Source organism: Bufo gargarizans, chromosome 5 (genome assembly GCF_014858855.1).
Source record: "Bufo gargarizans isolate SCDJY-AF-19 chromosome 5, ASM1485885v1, whole genome shotgun sequence".
Lineage (NCBI taxonomy): Eukaryota > Metazoa > Chordata > Amphibia > Anura > Bufonidae > Bufo > Bufo gargarizans.
This window is the reverse complement of record NC_058084.1, coordinates 169,495,900-169,514,607: the sequence shown is the minus strand read 5'-3', so window position 1 is coordinate 169,514,607 and position 18,708 is coordinate 169,495,900. Positions and strand designations below refer to the sequence as shown.

Sequence of the window (18,708 nt, the reverse complement as noted above, 5' to 3'; positions counted from 1 at the left end):
CTGGTCACATGATGGTTACATCATCGTAGGTCCTTCTCAACCACTGGTTTACTGGTCACATGACCTGTGATATTATCACATGTCCTTCAGCATTTCCAGTGCATTCGATTCAATTGTATTGCGGTCCTGAGGCTGGCAATACAGTTGTATCTATCTGGCAGGCAGTACATTCGGGGCCTGGGACAAAACATCAGGGGCCCAGGCCCCGAATGTTTTAACCTAGCATAGCCCCCACTGATGTGACAGTAGCAAAAAATCCAGATGAGTCGGATTTTGTGTTGGGCGAGACTTTGACTCTATTGAATTTAATACAAGTCACGCTAGACACATGACTCGCTTGTGAGTTGGCTGTGTTTTTACAGCAAATCACAGCTCTAAAATAGTCACACATATTGTGTAGTCGTACCCTTAAGAACTATCAAAAGGAACCGGTCACAAAGAATTTACCATCAAATCCATTATATATTGCTAGTTAACAGAATTCTAGGCAAGCTAGTATGTAGTATATCGTGTCGTAAAAAAACAAGTAGTAGTAGTTAATAGTGCATGGCTTATGCAAATTACATGGACTAGTCAGTCATCTGCTTCTGGGAACAGTCATGACTCTGGGCTGTAAACCAGAGTGGATGGCTACAGACCCTACAGGGAAAATTCCTAGTGGGCCAATCCATAGCGGTCACTGATACTCTCCTTGGTTCCTTCCCATTAGTAATACAGCAATAGGCCTTCCCGTCAATCGAACGAGTACACATGGAATTTATAATCCACACCTTACGTCAAGTTATCTGCAGACCTGATTCGGAAACCTCTGCACAGTGTGTGGATGAGATCTGTTTAAAATCTCCTCCATCTTGCTGCTACTGCGGATTTAACCTTTAGGCATTAGACCTGCCTACTGAACAGGCTCTGCCCACCATTGCATTGCACTGGACTCGCCTACCAGCATCATGACCAGGCGCAGGCATGAGACTTCAGGAGCTAATGTAATGACAACAAACCATGCTTTGCACGTCAATCACTCCACAATGGGCGCAATTACAGCACAAACTGTGTGACTATTACCCGAAGCAGATGACTCGTCAGGCTAATTTGCATAAGTGACATTTAATTTTTAGCTTACAACAAGATGCAGATTTAGTCTATAAACTGGTAGTGCCCATTTTGTAATGTTTCTCAGTATGAACAGAATGGCAGGCGCTGTGGCAGTCTACTGAGGTAGGTGGGGATGTAGATCTGGGGTGATTATAGGATAAGTGAAGAGGTCTGCTGTGAGTACTAGGGAAGTATATGCTACAACTTCTGGAAAAGTAATGTGGAAGCGGATTTGAGTGTCTACTGCAAGTGGAGAGGAGAGTGATAAAACACATTTTTCACAAATAGAAGGGAAAACACTTTAAAAAAAATAATCAGTCAGAAGTGTTGCCCATGCTAAACTGTTCACAGGACTAACTAGGGGATGTACCTTTTGCGGAGCTTTTCACATCAGGAGTAGCGTCAATAATATGTTTTATACTGCCAGATTCTTCTCCTGCAAGTGGCCAGGGCGGGGCTTTACTATGAAGTGTTCTTTGCAAAATTAGCTACTTCACCGCCCCTCCCCTTTATTCTGAGTGACACTGGTAGAATACAACCAGGAGACCACTACAGCTGTCAGCAAAAAAGGGTGTGGCTGTCAAGCGGTTCAATGCAGAAAGCACTTCACATTGAAGCCCCATGTCAAGCGCAGTTTCAGGAGCAGAATAAAACTTTATGTTCCCACTACTCCTGATGAGCTCAGTAAAAGGTGTATTTATACTACTCTCCTCATCCCCTGCTTAACACTGTCAGCTGTTTAGCATGGTCAAAACTGGATCTAAGTCGACGCCTGAGTTTTCTTTTTTTAATGATACAGACAGCCCTGTGAAAACTGGTGAAATGATCCACGTTCAATGTAAAAGGTTGAAGCCATTGACACATAACAATTAAGTTTTATCAAACAAGAGTAGGATAGATTTACTTTGTGCAGCTATTCATATTACACTCTCCTGCCCGATTTTGTACATGACACTTTAATACTAGGGTCCGTTGAAAGATCTGTGCTATTTTGCTTTCATGTGCCTTCTGACAGATTGATAGGATACTTTTAAGGCAAATTAAATAATGTATTTTCTCTTTAGCCATTGACATTATCATTCCATCAATCCTACGTTCTATGGCCAAGAGCAAGGTTTTGAGAGCTTCACGGCAATTTGTGGTAGTCATTTTCTTCTTCATCTCTACATCATATACATCCATCCATCTTTTTTATGCGAGCTGGAATTTTGTTAAAAAAGGTGTGTGCGCTGGTGGAAGTCAAGCTTATCCAATGCTATAGTGTGTCACTGACAGGAATAAAGTGGTTAGCTGATGGCGGTAGTAACACAGCTTATACCAGGGCAAATAACCTTTCTTAGACTGAGGGCCACATCAGATTCTGATTCAGTGTATGTACAAACAGCACACGCAGTGTTCACTTAAATATGCTTCATTTATATTATTATGTCTATAAAGGAGGTGTGATCAAGATGGTAATATCGGAAGCAATATTATCACTTGTGCGACTTTTTTTTTAATACAAGTGCAGGGCAAGCAATTTTATGAAAGGGAATCTGTCAGTGCAAAATTGGCTTCAAAGCCGCCTTGACCGCCTTAAAGGGGTTCTCCAGCAATTATTTAAAATAGCTGCCAGCAACCTAGAATGTAAGCAGAAATGGTTGCTACCACTTGCAAAGCTGCCTAGGAGGTTAAGGGGATGGGGCCTCACAACACACTAACCTCTGGCACTTGCAAACACGCCAGGGTTCCTGTCAGGCTGCTCAGCTATGATCACGTATAGGCAGGATCACATCATTGTCATCTTTTGTAGAGCAGTGTAGTGTATAGCGAGTGTACAACCCCTCCCCCCAGATGTCTCTGAAAGAGGTGGCAACATTCTAGGAAATATTGTGGGCAGGCATTATAACTCATTCCTGGAAAACCCCTTTACAATTCGGCCCATGGTGTCCCTGATGGTGTTCTTATATTGTTCTTCCGTCTTCTGAATGTAGTGAAAATCATCTTTATTCACTGCTCCCACTGAATGTTAATCAGCGGTTTGAAGTCAAGGAGACTGGCACCTTCTTGCCTGAAGTCATAGTTGCTACACCCAAATCTTGCCCCTTCTCCCTTGATTGATGTTACCTAGCACCTCCTAGGGAACGTCAATCAAAAGAGAAGGGGCAGGATTGGGATGTGGCAACCTTGACTTCAGCCAAGAAGGTACTGACTTCTTTGACTTCAAACTGCTGATTAGCATACACCAGTGAATAAAGATGATGTTCACTGCATTTGGAAGACAGAAGAACCATATGAGAACACCATCATGGACACCATGGGCCAATTGGTGAGGTTTGGAGGCTGACTTTGTGCTGACAGGTTCTCTGACTTTTCTAGAACACTTAAAGGGGTTGTCCGGGTTCAGAGATGAACCTGGACATAACGCCATTTTCACCCAGGCCACCCCCTGACTTGAGCATCGGAGCAGTTCATGCTTCGATGCTCTCCTTTGCTCTGCGCTAAATCGTGCAGTGCAAAGGCATTTTTGAAGTTCCGGTGATGTACCGGGCTCTCCATGGGGCTGCCAGGCGGCGGCTTCCACCCAGCAGTAAGCCTGGTGACGTCACCGGCACTGATGGGTGGGCTTTAGTGCTGCCCTTGCCTGTAAAATGGCTAGGGGGGGCGCTAAAGCACGCCCATCAGAGCTGGTGATGCCACCAACCACACTGCTGGGCGGAGGCCTCAGCCCGGCAGTGAGTTATTGTAAATGAAAGAGTCCTTGCCTTGCGCATGAAATGCACCGATGCTAACATCAGGGGGGTGCCTGGGTGAAATTATGGGTATGTCCGGGTTCAGCTCTGAACCCCGACAACCCCTTTAATTAGGAAATGCAGCATACTTCTGTGCCTCTATGCCAACGGCAACTGGCTCTTGCAAGGGAAAATCCACATTCAGCAGCTATCAGTGCTCAGTAGACGTTGCATACAGGTTTTATGCAGGCCAGAAGAACAGCTTGTCCCCAGCCTGACTGCTGCTGAAAAACCTGATGTACACGATGTTTGAGTTTTTCTATCACGTATTCTTCTGCTCCCAAGTATGATTATTATATTAAGCACTGCCACCTCTGATCTCCCCCTTTTTCGTCTCGCTCACTAACGAGCTAGCCATCCAGGAGATAGGGAGAATGGAGCGCGTCTGAGCAGTCCTATAATAATTTCACACTGGCCTATGTCTGATTATAAAAGCAAGAACTATCACCTCTATTCTGCCTCCTTCCTGGTTCGCTAACTAGCCAGCCAGGAATGGAGAAGAGACAATGTGTCAGTGATCGGTATATATTCTTTTATTATTTTATCACACTTTTTTTTTAACAAATAGCGTGTTATAGAAAGCAATGAGTTTTTCTACAGAAAGTATTCAACCTCCTCTGTTGTCATTAACTCTGAAAATCAACATGAAAAAAGGCATGGTAAAAAAAATTATGTAAAAATACCATAAAAACATATAACATTTCAATTTTTCATAACAGGGCCAAAAAACTGTGGGCGGCTATGGGACAAAAACTTTATAAAATTAGCCAAAAGGGCTATATCCAGGGCATGCTGTAATAAAAATAATCCCAAAGGAGCTATATACTGTATGAAATCCTCCTTGAGAGTATTAATTATTGTCCAGATCCCATGAATATTCTACATGAGCCATAACATTAAAGAGGTTTTCCAAAAAGATTTTAAAAAAAGAAGCACATGGACTCTGCACTTCCTGGTCCCAGCTCAACGCATAGGAAACATCACGAAAGGCCCGCTCAATCGATCACTGGCTGAGACAGGTTACCACTAAGGTCAGTGATTGGCTGGGCAAGCCTGATGTGTTGAATTGGAACTCGGAAGCGGAGAGCAGCCAGGAGCCGACCAGAATCGGCAATGCAATGGCAGGGATCGATTAGGGTAAGATTTTAGGTTTCCAATCCTTGTGGCCCTTTTTAAAAACATGTATGTCCCTGGAAAATGCTTTTAGAGGTGTTTTATTTTCCAAAAAAATAAATGCATGGCTTATCCAAATGGTAGGTGATAAATTGCATATGGGTCAATGACTGGAACTTCAGCAGTACTGATTGAGAGGTCCTCCTATATTCTACAGCGAAATAAACAGCGACACTTAGAACAGTGATTTCCAAGTGATTAGTGGGAATCCCTTACATTATTTTCACTCTGTGGTAACCCCTGAGACCCATTACTACCTTAAAGATGCTCGGTGTAGGGGAGGGTAAAGCATTCTGTAATTTTACTAAATGGCCAACATTTGTTGGCCGTTTGCCTATACCCCTGGCAAGCATTTTGAACAGGATGAGTTTGTCATCCCTACTGTAAAGGAGACACCTGTAGCTGCTGCCGTCTTCTAAGGAACCCCAGACCAGAACTAGGATTCTTAACAAATCTGTAAAGTTCCTTTTAAAGGGGAATGAGAAGAGAAAATGCTAAAAATAAAGATAACTAAAATATCCCACCGGCTTACTTTTAAAGGGGTTGTCTCGGCTTATAAAGTCATATTTATTGTATTTACAATCACTTATTAATATATTTCTATTTTCAATAATTCTTCTCTTCCCTATTTTAGACCCTGCTCGTCTCTAGGGGTTACATCCACCTCTGTAATGCACATGAGGTGGCCGGGAATCGCGGGAGAGAGCGCACATACAGGCCAGTACATGTCTATGTATTATAGTCTGAGCTTGGATATGCTCCTCTCCCGGCCACCTCGTTCCACCTATAGAACAGCTCCAGGGCATACACTCCAGCCCTGAAGCTGTGCTATACAGTTATGAAGACAGGGAAAAGTATAACAGGTTCGGGGCTTGCACAAATAGCCCCGGACCTGTAGGTACTTGGGATCTGTGTCTGTAGGAACCTTCAGGTCTGACCTGAAAGTTTCCTACAGTACGTGGCAGAGGGGTCCCATCTGTCTCATGGTAACCTTATCAGGAGACAGACATCGCTCTTGTTGGATCTCTGTATGGAAGTCAGCAAATGGCAGTTATCATGAAACAAAGTTAAAGGGGTAGTGCACTTATTTATATTGATGACTATCCTCAGGATAGGTCATCAATATCTGATTGTCGGGAGTCCGACACCCGGGGCCCCCCCGATCAGTTGTTTGACAAGGAAGCAGTGCTCCATGCTAGCGCCCCCTCCTGGTCTTTTCACTGTGTGTTGTCTCCTGTGGAGCGGCAGCATAGTGTAATTAAAAGTACTCGCTCCATTCAAGAGAAAGGAGCGAGGACTCGTTACATTGCCCTTCTGAAACAAGGTGCAGCGTAACGAACAGGAAGCAGCGCTCACATTGAGAGCCGCCTCCTATTCAAACAGCCATAAGCTCTAGATGACCCATCCTGAGGATAGATCGGCGATATATATCACTGCACAACCCCTATAATACAAGGCTCTTACTAATGTATTGTGAATGTCCATATTGCCTTCTTTGCTGGCTGGATTCATTTTTACATCACATTCTACACTGCTCGTTCCCAGGGGTTATGACCACAATCCAGCAGTGATTAGCTTGCTTGTGCAGTATAGGAAAAAGCGCTGGCCTATGCACACTCCCGCAATCTCAGCCACCAGAGAGGCCAGCGCTATTTCCTATAGTGTGCAAGCACGATCACTGTTGCTGGATTGCAGAGTGGTCATAACCCCCGGATACAAGCGGTATATAATGTGATGGAAAAATGAATCCAGCCAGCAAAGGAGGCAATATGGACAATCACAATACACTAGTAAGTGCTTGGCATTATAGGGGTTGTGCAGTGATTTATATCGACGATCTATCCTCAGGATGGGTCATCTAGAGCTGATAACTTTCTCTACATGATAAATGCCATTTGCTGAAGTGAGACAACCCCTTTAAACTTCTACTTTCCTTCAGAGGTGGAGACAGCAGAGGGCCCTGTACAAGGGCCCCTTGCTTTCAGATAGTGTAGCATAAATCACCACTTTATGTCTCTCCAAGAAACTATCAGTAAGGGTGCATTCACACAACGTATGTATTTTGCAGTCTACAAAATATGGATCCACCAAAAATATGGATGATGTCCGCGTGGCATCCGTTTTTTTTGGTGGATCCATTATAACAATTCATATTCCTGTCCGCAAAACGGTCAAGAATAGGACATGTTCTATGTTTTGCTGGGCTGCGGACTGGATATACGGATGTGGACAGCACGCGGTGACCGTATGTTTGGTCCGCGTTTTTTACGGATAGGATGCGGACCCAATCATTTCAATGGATCCGCAAAAAATGTGGACAGCACGCTGTGTGCTGTCCACATCCATATGTCCATTCTGCATCTCCCAAAAAAAGATAGAACATGTCCTATTCTTGTCTGTTTTGCAGACAAAAGGCATTGTTTCAACGGGTCCGCAAAAAAAATAGAAGCAACAGGGACGTCACACCATCTGTATTTTTTGAGGATCCGTGTTTTTGTCTGTATACATTCCATATTTTTTTTTTGTGTGTGGCTCATATGCTGAACCACTCTCTTCAATGGGGCAGCAAAAAAATAAATAAAAAAATTACTCCGTCCATATGTCCGCTCCCCCAAAAAATAGAACATGTTCTATTATTGTCCGCAGTGCATGGTATCCGTGTTTTGTGGATGGAAAAACAACAACGGTCGTGTGCATGAGCCCTCAGGGAGCATTGACATGAGCGTATGTATTTTGCGGTCTGCAAAACGTCATCTGTGTGACATCCGTGTTGCATATTTTTTTTGTGTGGATCCATTGTAACAAAGTTACACTATCATTGTCTGCAAAATGTACAATTGGACATGTCATATCTTTTGTGCACGCTACGGAACGTACATACGGATGCGGACACCACACAGTGTGCTGTCCTCATTTTTTGAGGACCCATTGAAAGTAATGGGTTCGCATCTCCTCCACAAAAATCTGCTTTGAAGGCGACAGTGGGCCTCCCTTACATAGTTTGTAAAGCTTAAAAAAAATACATACACGCATCCAGGTCAGCTGGTTATCCTGCAAAGTTGATCCACAGGTAGGCAAAAAAACTCTCACGAGGAAGCCAATTTTTCTCATTTTAGGGGAAAAAATTCATTCCCAAATCCCGACTGCAACTGCACAGGTTGTACATATGTTATATCTGCCCCTGCTTCGTTTTATTTCATATTACAATTAAAACAGGGGAATATATAAAGAAATATTCTCTATGTGCTCCAAGAGGTTAGGCTTGCCCCCCCCCTCCTCCTCACTGACCTGTGTCTGGCTGTAGGACAACTGGCTGTAAGCAGGAGTCTCATCAATCTGCTCTGCCTGCAGTAGGAATAAAGAATATTCAAGCTTGACCCTCCCTTTGCTAAACCCTGCCCCACAGTCATTCCCCATCTGAAAATGGAGGAGATTAACCCTGTGTTCTCTGCAGGGTTTCTTCAAGCCTGTTTCAGGAACATATCGAAAATAATTCATGAAGCAGCCGCCGGCTCACTGCACACAGTGCTTCTACTTCCGGCGGCTGCTTCATGAATTATTATTACAGGGATCGCAGGTCAGTGAATGTAACGGAGAATTAGATTGCATAGAAAGGGGGATTATAAATGTAATTTTAACTCCTAAGGCCCCTTTCACACGGGCGAGTATTCCGCACGGATGCGATGCGCGAGTTGAACGCATTGCACCCGCACTGAATCCTGACCCATTCATTTCTATGGGGCTGTTCACATGAGCGGTGATTTTCACGTAACGCAGGCCCCATAGAAATGAATGAGTTGCGTGAAAATCGCAAGCATCCGCAAGCAAGTGCTGATGCGGTACGATTTTCACGCACAGTTGCTAGGAGACGATCGGGATGGAGACCCGATCACCCAAATATTATTATTTTCCCTTATAACATGGTTATAAGGGAAAATAATAGCATTCTGAATACAGAATGCATAGTAAAATAGCGCTGGAGGGGTTAAAAAAATAAATAAATAATTTAACTCACCTTAATCCACTTGATCGCGCAGCCGTCTTCTTTCTTTGCTGTGTGCAGGAACAGGACCTGTGGTGACATCACTCCGGTCATCACATGATCCATCACATGATCTTTTACCATGGTGATGGATCATGTGATGGACCATGACCGGAGTGACGTCACCACAGGTCCTGTTCCTGCACACAGCAAAGAAAGAAGACAGAAGAGATGCCGGCTGCGCGATCAAGTGGATTAAGGTGAGCTAAATTATTTTATTTTTTATTTTTATTTTTTAACCCCTCCAGCCAGAGGCGTATCTATCGCGAGGCAAACAAGGCATTTGCCTGGGGCGGCACTTGCCAATGGGGCGGCAAAATGCCTTGTTTGCCTACACAAATACTTGCCGATCGATCCGATCCTTCACTATGCCGCTGCGAGCGGCAGCATCGCCGGCGCCGCATAGTGAAGGAGTGACTTATCACTTATCTCCTCCCTCCTCCTCCTGACCCCAGCTGTTTTCCTACCCGGCCTTGCTACCCACGTCACTTCTAGTAGTGACGTGGGAGGTGCGTCTCTTCCCTCCGCTCCTGACTGGGTTTGTTGGCACAGGCCCCGTAGCAGAATATTCCGGCCCAGTGCGCATGCCCGAAGCGCAGTAGGAGGCGTAGTAGCAGAAAATTCCGGCTCCTACTGCGCCTGCGCAGAGTCGCCTTATTTGCGCATGCGCAGTGGGTCAAAATATTCAAAATACAAGCGGCAGCCACAGCCGGCCGGGAAAAGTCTGCCCAGACCGGCTCCCTCCTCACAAAGACAGTTGGCCACTTTGCCTGACTGACTCCTGGCCTACGTACCCTGCGAGGAGTGTCCAGACCAGGACCAGGTCCTGAGGTACAGGCAGAGGAACAAACAGGAGTGAGTGAGAGTGAGACAAGAGAGTTAAAAAGCAAATACTGCACGTTCACAGTGAGAGTGAGACTCATAAAGGTGGTATGATGTCAGACTGTCTATAGTGGCCCTGGCCTCTCCTTGAGGCTGCCCCATACAGACTGTATGGCCTGGGGCAGCCTCGAGGAGAGGCCAGGGTCACCATAGACAATCTGACATCCCACCTTTATTTATGACACAGACACAGTGCACTATTTGCTTGTGGCACCCGGGCAGCCCCCAATCCCCCATACAGTTTAGTGTCTCCTTGTGGCTGCCCCCGGCCCCCCATACAGTATAATGTCTCCTTATGTCTGCCCCCAATGCCATACAGTATGTATAATGTCTCCTTATGTCTGCCCCCAATGCCATACAGTATGTATAATGTCTCCTTGTGGCTGCCCCCGCCCCCCATACAGTATAACGTCTCCTTGTGGCTGCCCCAGTGCCCCATACAGTATAACGTCTCGTTGAGGCTGCCCCCATACGGTATAACGTCTCCTTGTGGCTGCCCCCATACAGTATAACGTCTCCTTGAGGCTGCCCCCATACAGTATAACATCTCCTTGAGGCTGCCCCATACAGTATAACGTCACCTTGTGTTTTTTCTTTTAAACTGGTATTTCTTGCGATATATATATCGTTATCGTGATAAATTTCTTAATATTGTTATGCAAAACAGGAAAGGGTGGAGCCTAAAGAGGAAGGGGTGGGGTTTACAGAGGAAGGGGTTTGGCCGTGACAGGAAGGGGTGGGTCAAATTTATATTAGGGGGGTGCCCGAGTTTAGTCTCGCCTAGGGCAGCACAAAACCAAGATACACCACTGCCTCCAGCGCTATTTTACTAAGCATTCTGTATTCAGAATGCTATTATTTTCCCTTATAACCATGTTATAAGGGAAATTAATACAATCTACAGAACACCGATCCCAAGCCCGAACTTCTGTTAAGAAGTTCGGATTTGGGTACCAAACATGCCGATTTTTCTCACGCGAGTGCAAAACGCATTACAATGTTTTGCACTCGCTGGAAAAATCGCGCATGTTCCCGCAACACCTGTCTGAAAGAGGCCTAAGACTCCTGTGCCCAGACTTCTGTCTCCCAGGGAAGCACGAGGCAGAAGCACAGCGTCTGCACAGCCCGTCTCCCCTTTTCTAATCGGAGACGGGTGGCCCTTAGCAACGCTCTTTTGAAGAGTGCTGCTAAGGGCCATTTCAGGTCCAGTTTTCTACCAAAAATAAACGTTTTAGCTAAATAAAGTCTATTGCAAAATTGTTACCTATCACTTGCTCTACACTTTAGCAAAAAAATAAAATAAAAATATGACAGTTATCCTTTAAGCAGACATATAAGTCTGGCTACTTACCAGTGTGCAGGCGGATGTGAACCTTTAAACTTCCAGAGGTAGAAAAGCACTTCATGCAGAATTCACACTTAAAAGCCTTGATGCCCGTGTGCGTCTTTATGTGAGCAGTGAGGGTGCTCTTCACAGCAAACGCCCTAAAGCACTGCATACACTTAAATGGCTTCTCATGAGTGTGTATTCGAATGTGTCGAACCAAGTCACTGGGCTTCTTAAACTCCTTTTCACAGTAGGTGCAAACATGCCATCGGACGCCACTCTCCTCTCGAACTGAACCTGAAACTAATTATTGTTGAAAAAAAGATGGTTAGTTATCATGTACCAATGAAACCAATTTGGGATTCATAATTGTTAGTCCATAACAAGTGTTATAAAGCATGTGGTCAGGGTAGGCGTCATTGCAAATGAAGAGGTAATGTGTCACATATTTGTATAACTTAGTTATACTGTATTTATTACTCCTAAAGGGGTTATGAAAGAATGGGGGCTGGTTTTGACAACTCTGTAATGGGTTGTTCAATTTTTTGTATGGTTGCATTTTACTCATTTGGGGCTAAAAATGACTTTTTCAATTGGTCCTGATTAAAAAATTTCAGCAGTTTTTGTCATAAAGAGGCTCTTTCAGATGAGCATGTCCAGTGCGGAAATCACATAATGCTGTCAGTATAATTCTGAAGGAGTTAGGTCATGCAGAGACACACAGCATTATAAATCAGTATCAAGCCATGCGCTCCTGTGAAAAGAGCAGTGTCCACAAAAGAGAAACGCACTCACAGATCGTGATTTGCACTGGACACACCAGTCTGAAACAGCCCTTAGGTTTTTTCAGCCAAGCTGCACAGTTATCTTAGTTTCCATTTTAAGCTGCTACGAGACCGCACGATAATCAGCCAAATTAGGAATCGATAAGCCGTTAAACGAGCAGAGGATGAAAGATGCCCAGCTACTGCCCGCACATCTATAATCAGGAATGAGCTACCGATAATGAATAGAACAGAATGAGGGAGGGCTACTATGTATAGCCTTATTGAAAGGGGTATTGTAATTGTCCATATTGCTTTCTTTGCTGGCTTGATTCATTTTTCCATCACATTATACACTGCTCGTTTCCATGGTTACAACCACCCTGTAATCCACCAGCGGTGGCCCTGCTTGCACACTACAGGAAAAAGTGCTGGCCTCTCTGGTAGCCGGGACCGTGGGAGCGCATATAGGCTGGTGCATTTTCCTATAGTGTGCAAGCACGGCCACCGTTGCTGCATTTCAGGGTGGTCATAACCATGGAAACAAGCAGTGTATAATGTGATAGAAAAATGAATCCAGCCAGTAAAATAATCAATATGAATAATAACAATACATTAGTAAGTGCCTTGTATTAACTTTCTCTACATGATAAATGCCATTTTCCTATTCTTGTCCGTTTTGCTGACGGAAGTGAAAAAGAAAATGGCAGCATGCACATGGCCGCGATCTATGTTTTGTGGATCCGCGACGGTCGTGTGCCATGGTAATAGTAGCATAGCTCCACCTGCTGTTTCTATTGAACAGCCTTTCTGTGCCCACCTCAGCAATTACAGTAACGCTGTCTCACTCTCTTACCACTGGCTCAGTATTTCCTGAAGCATCTTAAGCAAACGGCTCATCATGCCAGCAATCCCTCCTCATACTTGCAGAAGCACAGGGAGAGGCAAGACTAATCATGTGTGTCAATCTTGGCTCAAACACACCAAAAATTCTCATTATGAATTTAACCATGAGCGATATTATTTAATACAACCCCTTTTAAACGGGTTGTCTGGTTTCAGAAGTAAACTGGACAACTCAGGGAATCGGCCAGTAAAAGGATAGACAATTCCGTACCTGACAGTTCCGCAATGCCGCTCCACTTCTCCCGCCAAGGCTCTGTTTTCCCAGCTGCAGGGGTGATATCATGTCTACAACATGTGATCAATCACATAATTGGCTGCAACAGTAACATCTTCTCAATGTGACGTCACCACTGCAGTCGGGAATACAGAGCCCCGCTCGGAGAACCAAAGCGGCAGCACAGGATCTGTTAGGTAAGTAATAATCTATTACAAGTCGATCTCCTGAGTTGTATAGTTTGCTCCTAAAACCTGACAAGCTCTTTAACACTAGGTATACTTAAAAAAAAAAAAAAAAAAAATCGGGATCATCTTTTCATAAAACTCTGTATTGGGCAGTTCCTTTGTTATTCCTCCTAAAAATCTTTAAATAAACTGACAACTGAGTGTTGCCAGTTCGAAGTGTGTCCCTGCGCACTCTCACCCTGTCCAAACTGTTCTGACAGTGCCAGACTGTGTAGCGACACACCCCTTCGAGAAGGAGAAATGGCAACCCCCAGTTGTCAACTTCTTCATAAATATCTAAGAGGAATAACAGAGGGACATTATGATGCAGAGCTCTAAAAATCTGCTCCATAATGATTTCCAGGGGAATGTCAACTTTTACTAAAGAGGCATGTCCGGCAGGATGACAGATCCTCTTTTATGGAAGCGGCAGGTTTTCAAAACATAATAAGTTAGTAAGCAAATGTACGTCTCTCCAGGTTACAGAAGCGAGAACTAGAAAGAACAAAAGCGCAGATCCTGCAGACAAGTACCATCTTTGGTATACAATTCATCACAATTAAAAAGACAGTAATTGCTCAAGTGTGAGCCAATTACGACATTTTAATTGAGTCGTGCAATAACTGCGCAGACAAGCTGACCTTCTGAAACATGACGCGCAGGTCTGTCAATGCTTTACCTTGTGCAAATGCAGATTTCTTTTTAAAGATTCTTTTTTCATGTTTGTCCGTTTTATTCTGATCTTCTGGTTCTAGTGCAGGCCCTTGGTCGCTGCAGTCCATCTGCTGACTCGATATACATTCAATTTCATGAATGGTTGTCTTTCCTTGGCTGGGATCGCTAGGAAGTGGAGCAACCGGTATGGATGACAGTCCACTGTTTTCTAAAGCTTGCTAACAGGACGGTATAAAAAAGACAAAGTTCTGTAATAAATTAATTCTCTTCTATCATAAAGGAATATAATTAACAAAATTCTTTAACTGACGTTTAGAATTAAAGGGGTTTTCAGAGTTTACCAAATATACAGAAAAATACCTCTATGTGTCTGTTGATATCACTAGATAATGTCACTAGAGATCAGCAGTAGTTATTTTTCAATATCTTTTGTAGCTCTCTACAGCACCTTTGTTTCACTGCTGCTAGGGCTTGCCGTGTATAGGATTACCAATGTAAAGACCTTCAGTTCCCATGACTCCTCTCTCTTCTTATAGGCATTGGGGGAGATTTATCAAACTGGTGTAAAAGTAGAACTGGCTTGGTTGCCCATACGAACACATGCAGGCTGCCCTCTTTAGTAAGGTAGACTCACCCCGTCCGGCGCTGCACAGGTAAGCCCTTACCTGTGGCTGTGCCGGTCTGAAATCAAATGCGGTCACCGGGAGAAGGCAGTTCCGAGAACAGCCGCCGGGGCCTTCATTGGGCTGTTCTCGGAACGGCCTGCTCCCGGTGATCGCATTCGATTTCAGATCGGCTCCCGGCACAGGCACAGATAAGGGCTTACCTGTGCATTGACCATCACTTCCCATAGCAACCAAACAGGTTCCATCTTTCATTTTTCACGGCTCCTTTGGAAAATGAAAGGTGGGATCTGATTGGTCTCTATGGGCAACTAAACCAGTTCTACTTTACACCATGCTCCACTATTACATATTGCAAAAGTAGTGCTGTACTTATTCCTGGTGTGCTCAGCTATTTCTTTTACTCATTGACCTGCATTATTTGCTGCCCAGCATGTGAAACACCATCACTCCAGAGACAGAAAAGTAGGGTAGAATAGTGAAGCACTGGAGATAAGAGGAATGCTCCAGACTGTACATTAGAAATAGACGATTTAGAGTGCATTAAAGGGATTTTCTGAGATTTTTTTTAACTGATGGGCTACACTGTATAGCAGCTGTGCTTGGTATGGCAGTTGCACCTAGGCCATGTGAACGATTAATGTGAGGTCACACTACCTAGGCAAAGCTGCAAGTGCCAGTGCTTTCTCAAACAGCTGATAGTGAGGGCCCAGGGTGAAGACCCCATTAAAACCATTTGAACATAACCTTTGAAAGGGATATGCCACCTCTCCTGACATATCTGTGTTAATAACTACTTGCATTCTCTGTGAAATAACAATTCTGGACCGCCTTCTGAAATCAAGGAAGATCAGTACATCATGCAACTTATTTTAATAAGTTAACTGAAAACTGTGAAACCGTTGTATAAATAAATTACCCAGCTGTAAATTACCAAGTAAATATTACCAAATGTCTAGCATTAAAGCATAACTTTCATTAGTCACTTAATAAGTCAGTATAAACTAGCTAATCTAGCCACTGCATATTCAATTCAACAAAAAAGAATACGGTACTTAAAGGATATATACACTTTTCTATGATTGCATTTTACTCATCTTGGGCCAAAAATCATTTTTTACAATTGGTGTTTATTAAAAATGTTCTGAGATACATGGGTTAAAAATCAGTCTGCAAGCTGTCACATTCTTTTCAGTTGGACAAGAACTGAGCTATAATGAGTGTTTAGGAGGTCAGGAGATAAGAGAAACACATAAGCCGTCAGATGAAGGGATTCAAAGCAAACACATGCAAACAGACTGATTTTTAACCCTTGTATCTCAGAAACAGCTGAAGGAATGTTCTAGTGAGATATAATGGGTATATAGCATTACACATATGGCATGTTGCACTTGGAATACGTGGGCTTGGGAATCAATTGTTCCTGGGTATATAAGCATGCAGATACATTTACATTCTAATAGAGAAAACCTATTATGTCTTTTATGCACACACCTGTAAAATGTCTTGATTAATCCCCACTGTAATGTTCAATGGTTGTCCCGATGGTTGATTTTGATGACTTTCTATAGAAACTGGCTCGTCCAGCTCTAAAATCTGCTCGATAACATCTGTCACAACCGGCTGCTGTCCTTGTTGCCCAGAAGCAGATACGCCTGCTGTGTCTGTCTGAGCTGGCACAGGGCGAAAAACTACTGCCTGCTGGAAAAAATATATAACTAATTAAAGTCAACTCCTGTTTTATCAGAAAAAGAGCAGAACAATATAGAAGATGTACACAAAGGCTACAATTGTAAATTCTAAAAAGGACGAATAGTAACAAATGTTTCAAGACACTCATGAACAAGCCTGGCAAATGTGTTGCCTTGACTAGCCTGTGATGCCCATTGCCTTTCTGCAATAGTTTAATTTGATCTCTGTGCGACTTTTTGTCTTTCAACTACATTTAATCCTTTTTTGTTAGGCTGAAAGGGAAGCTGTTCCGCGCTCCGCCAACTGTGTTAGATGGAGTAATTTACTGTGCTTCCAATTTCAGTCTACCAGGTTTAATCTTTATATACAGAGGAGACTAGAAGATGTAATTAACAAATGGAAAAATAACTAGCACAATATACAGTGCCTTGCAAAATTATTCACCCCCCTTGAATTTTTTCGTATTTTGTTACATTACAGCGTTAAGTTCAATGTTTTGTTAATCGGAATTTTATGTGATGGATCAGAACACAATAGTCTAAGTTGGTGAAGTGAAATGAGAAAAATACATAAATAAAACTATTGTTTAGAAATGGAAAACAGAAAATTGGCATGTGCGTATGTAATCACCCCCTTTGTTAGGAAGTCCATAAAAAACTCTGGTGCAACCAATTACCTTCAGAAGGCACATCATTTGTGAAATGATGTCCACCTGTGTGCAATCTAAGTGTCACATGATCTGTCATTACATATACACACCTGAAAGGCCCCAAAGGCTGCAACACCTAAGCAAGAGGCATCACTAACCAAACACTGCCATGAAGACAAAGGAACTCTCCAAACAAGTAAGGGACAATGTTGTTGAGAAGTACAAGTCAGAATTAGGTTATAAAAAAATATCCAAATCTTTGATGATCCCCAGGACCACCATCAAATCTATGAAAACCAAATGGAAAGAACATGGCACAACAGCAAACCTGCCAAGAGACGGCCGCCCACCAAAACTCACGGGCCGGGCAAGTAGGGCATTAATCAGAGAGGCAGCACAGAGACCTAAGGTAACCCTGGAGGAGCTGCAGAGTTCCACAGCAGAGACTGAAGTATCTGTACATAGGGCGACAATAAGCTGTATGCTCCATAGAGTTGGGCTTCATGGCAGAGTGGCCAGAAGAAAGCCATTACTTTCAGCAAGAAACAAAAAGATAAGTTGTGAGTTTGCGAAAAGGCATGTGGGAGACTCCCAAAATGTATGGAGGAAGGTGCTCTGGTCTGATAAGACTAAAATTGAACTTTTCGGCCATCAAAGAAAACACTATGTCTGGCGCAAACCCAACACATCACATCACCCAAAGAACACCATCGCCACAGTGAAACATGGTGGTGGCAGCATCATGCTGTGGGGATGTTTTTCAGCAGCCGGGACTGAGAAACTGGTCAGAATTGAGGGAAAGATAGATTGTGCTAAATACAGGGATATTCTTGAGCAAAACCTGTACCACTCTGTGTGTGATTTGAGGCTAGGACGGAGGTTCACCTTCCAGCAGGACATTGACCCCAAACACACTGCTAAAGCAACACTTGAGTGGTTTAAGGGGAAACATGTAAAGGTGTTGGAATGGCCTAGTCAAAGCCCAGATCTCAATCCAATAGAAAATCTGTGGTCAGACTTGCTGTTTACAAGCACAAACCATCCAACTTGAGGGAGCTGGAGCAGTTCTGCAAGGAGGAATGAGCAAAAATCCCAGTGGTGGCAAGCTCATAGAGACTTATCCAAAGCTGTGAATGCCACAAAAGGTGGCTCTACAAAGTATGGACGTTAGGGGGGTGAATAGCTATGCACATTACATTTTTCAGTTATTTTGCCCTATTTGTTGTTTGCTTCACAATAAAAAAAAAAAAAAAATCTTCAAAGTTGTGGGCATGTTCTGTAAATTAAATGATGCAAATCCTTAAACAATCCAGGTTGTGAGGCACCAAGACATGAAAAAGTCAAGGGGAGGTGAATACTTTTGCAAGGCACTGTATGTATTACATCATCACTCCTTTAAAATGCTTCTCCCAAAAATGACTTTACCAAGCAGATTTATATACATTTTTTCATTGAAATGCTCCAGCTAAAGATACCTCCATAATTTAATGCCTATTAATATTGCAAACTGGCTAATTTTGTACAGACATTTTTTCATCGGAAAGACGAGGAGTCACAGAAACCTTCAAGTGCTTTAAAGGCTATGAACACTTTTGCGAGCATTTAAAAATAAATAAAAAAAACATTCATTTTGGGATATTTTTTTTATTTTTTATTGATGTTTATTAAAAA

At 43.4% G+C, this 18,708-nt stretch overlaps 1 protein-coding gene across 6 annotated transcripts in view; it reads right to left on the bottom strand.

The window, feature by feature from the left end:
• The window catches only part of ZNF236 (zinc finger protein 236), a 155,383-nt gene that overhangs the window by 99,783 nt on the left and 36,892 nt on the right, over window positions 1–18,708 (bottom strand). For 5 of the 6 annotated variants that reach the window (XR_006390038.1, XR_006390037.1, XM_044294179.1 and 2 more), the window contains exons 9-11: window positions 16,191–16,397; window positions 14,078–14,291; window positions 11,312–11,590 (exon numbers count right to left, since the gene is read on the bottom strand). Coding sequence is in view for 4 of the 6 variants with exons in the window: in XM_044294179.1 (XP_044150114.1) it covers window positions 11,312–11,590; window positions 14,078–14,291; window positions 16,191–16,397 (700 nt within the window). In the remaining 2 variants the exon portion in view is untranslated. The remainder of the gene's footprint in view (window positions 1–11,311; window positions 11,591–14,077; window positions 14,292–16,190; window positions 16,398–18,708) is intronic. The other variant, XM_044294180.1, reaches the window with a different exon arrangement.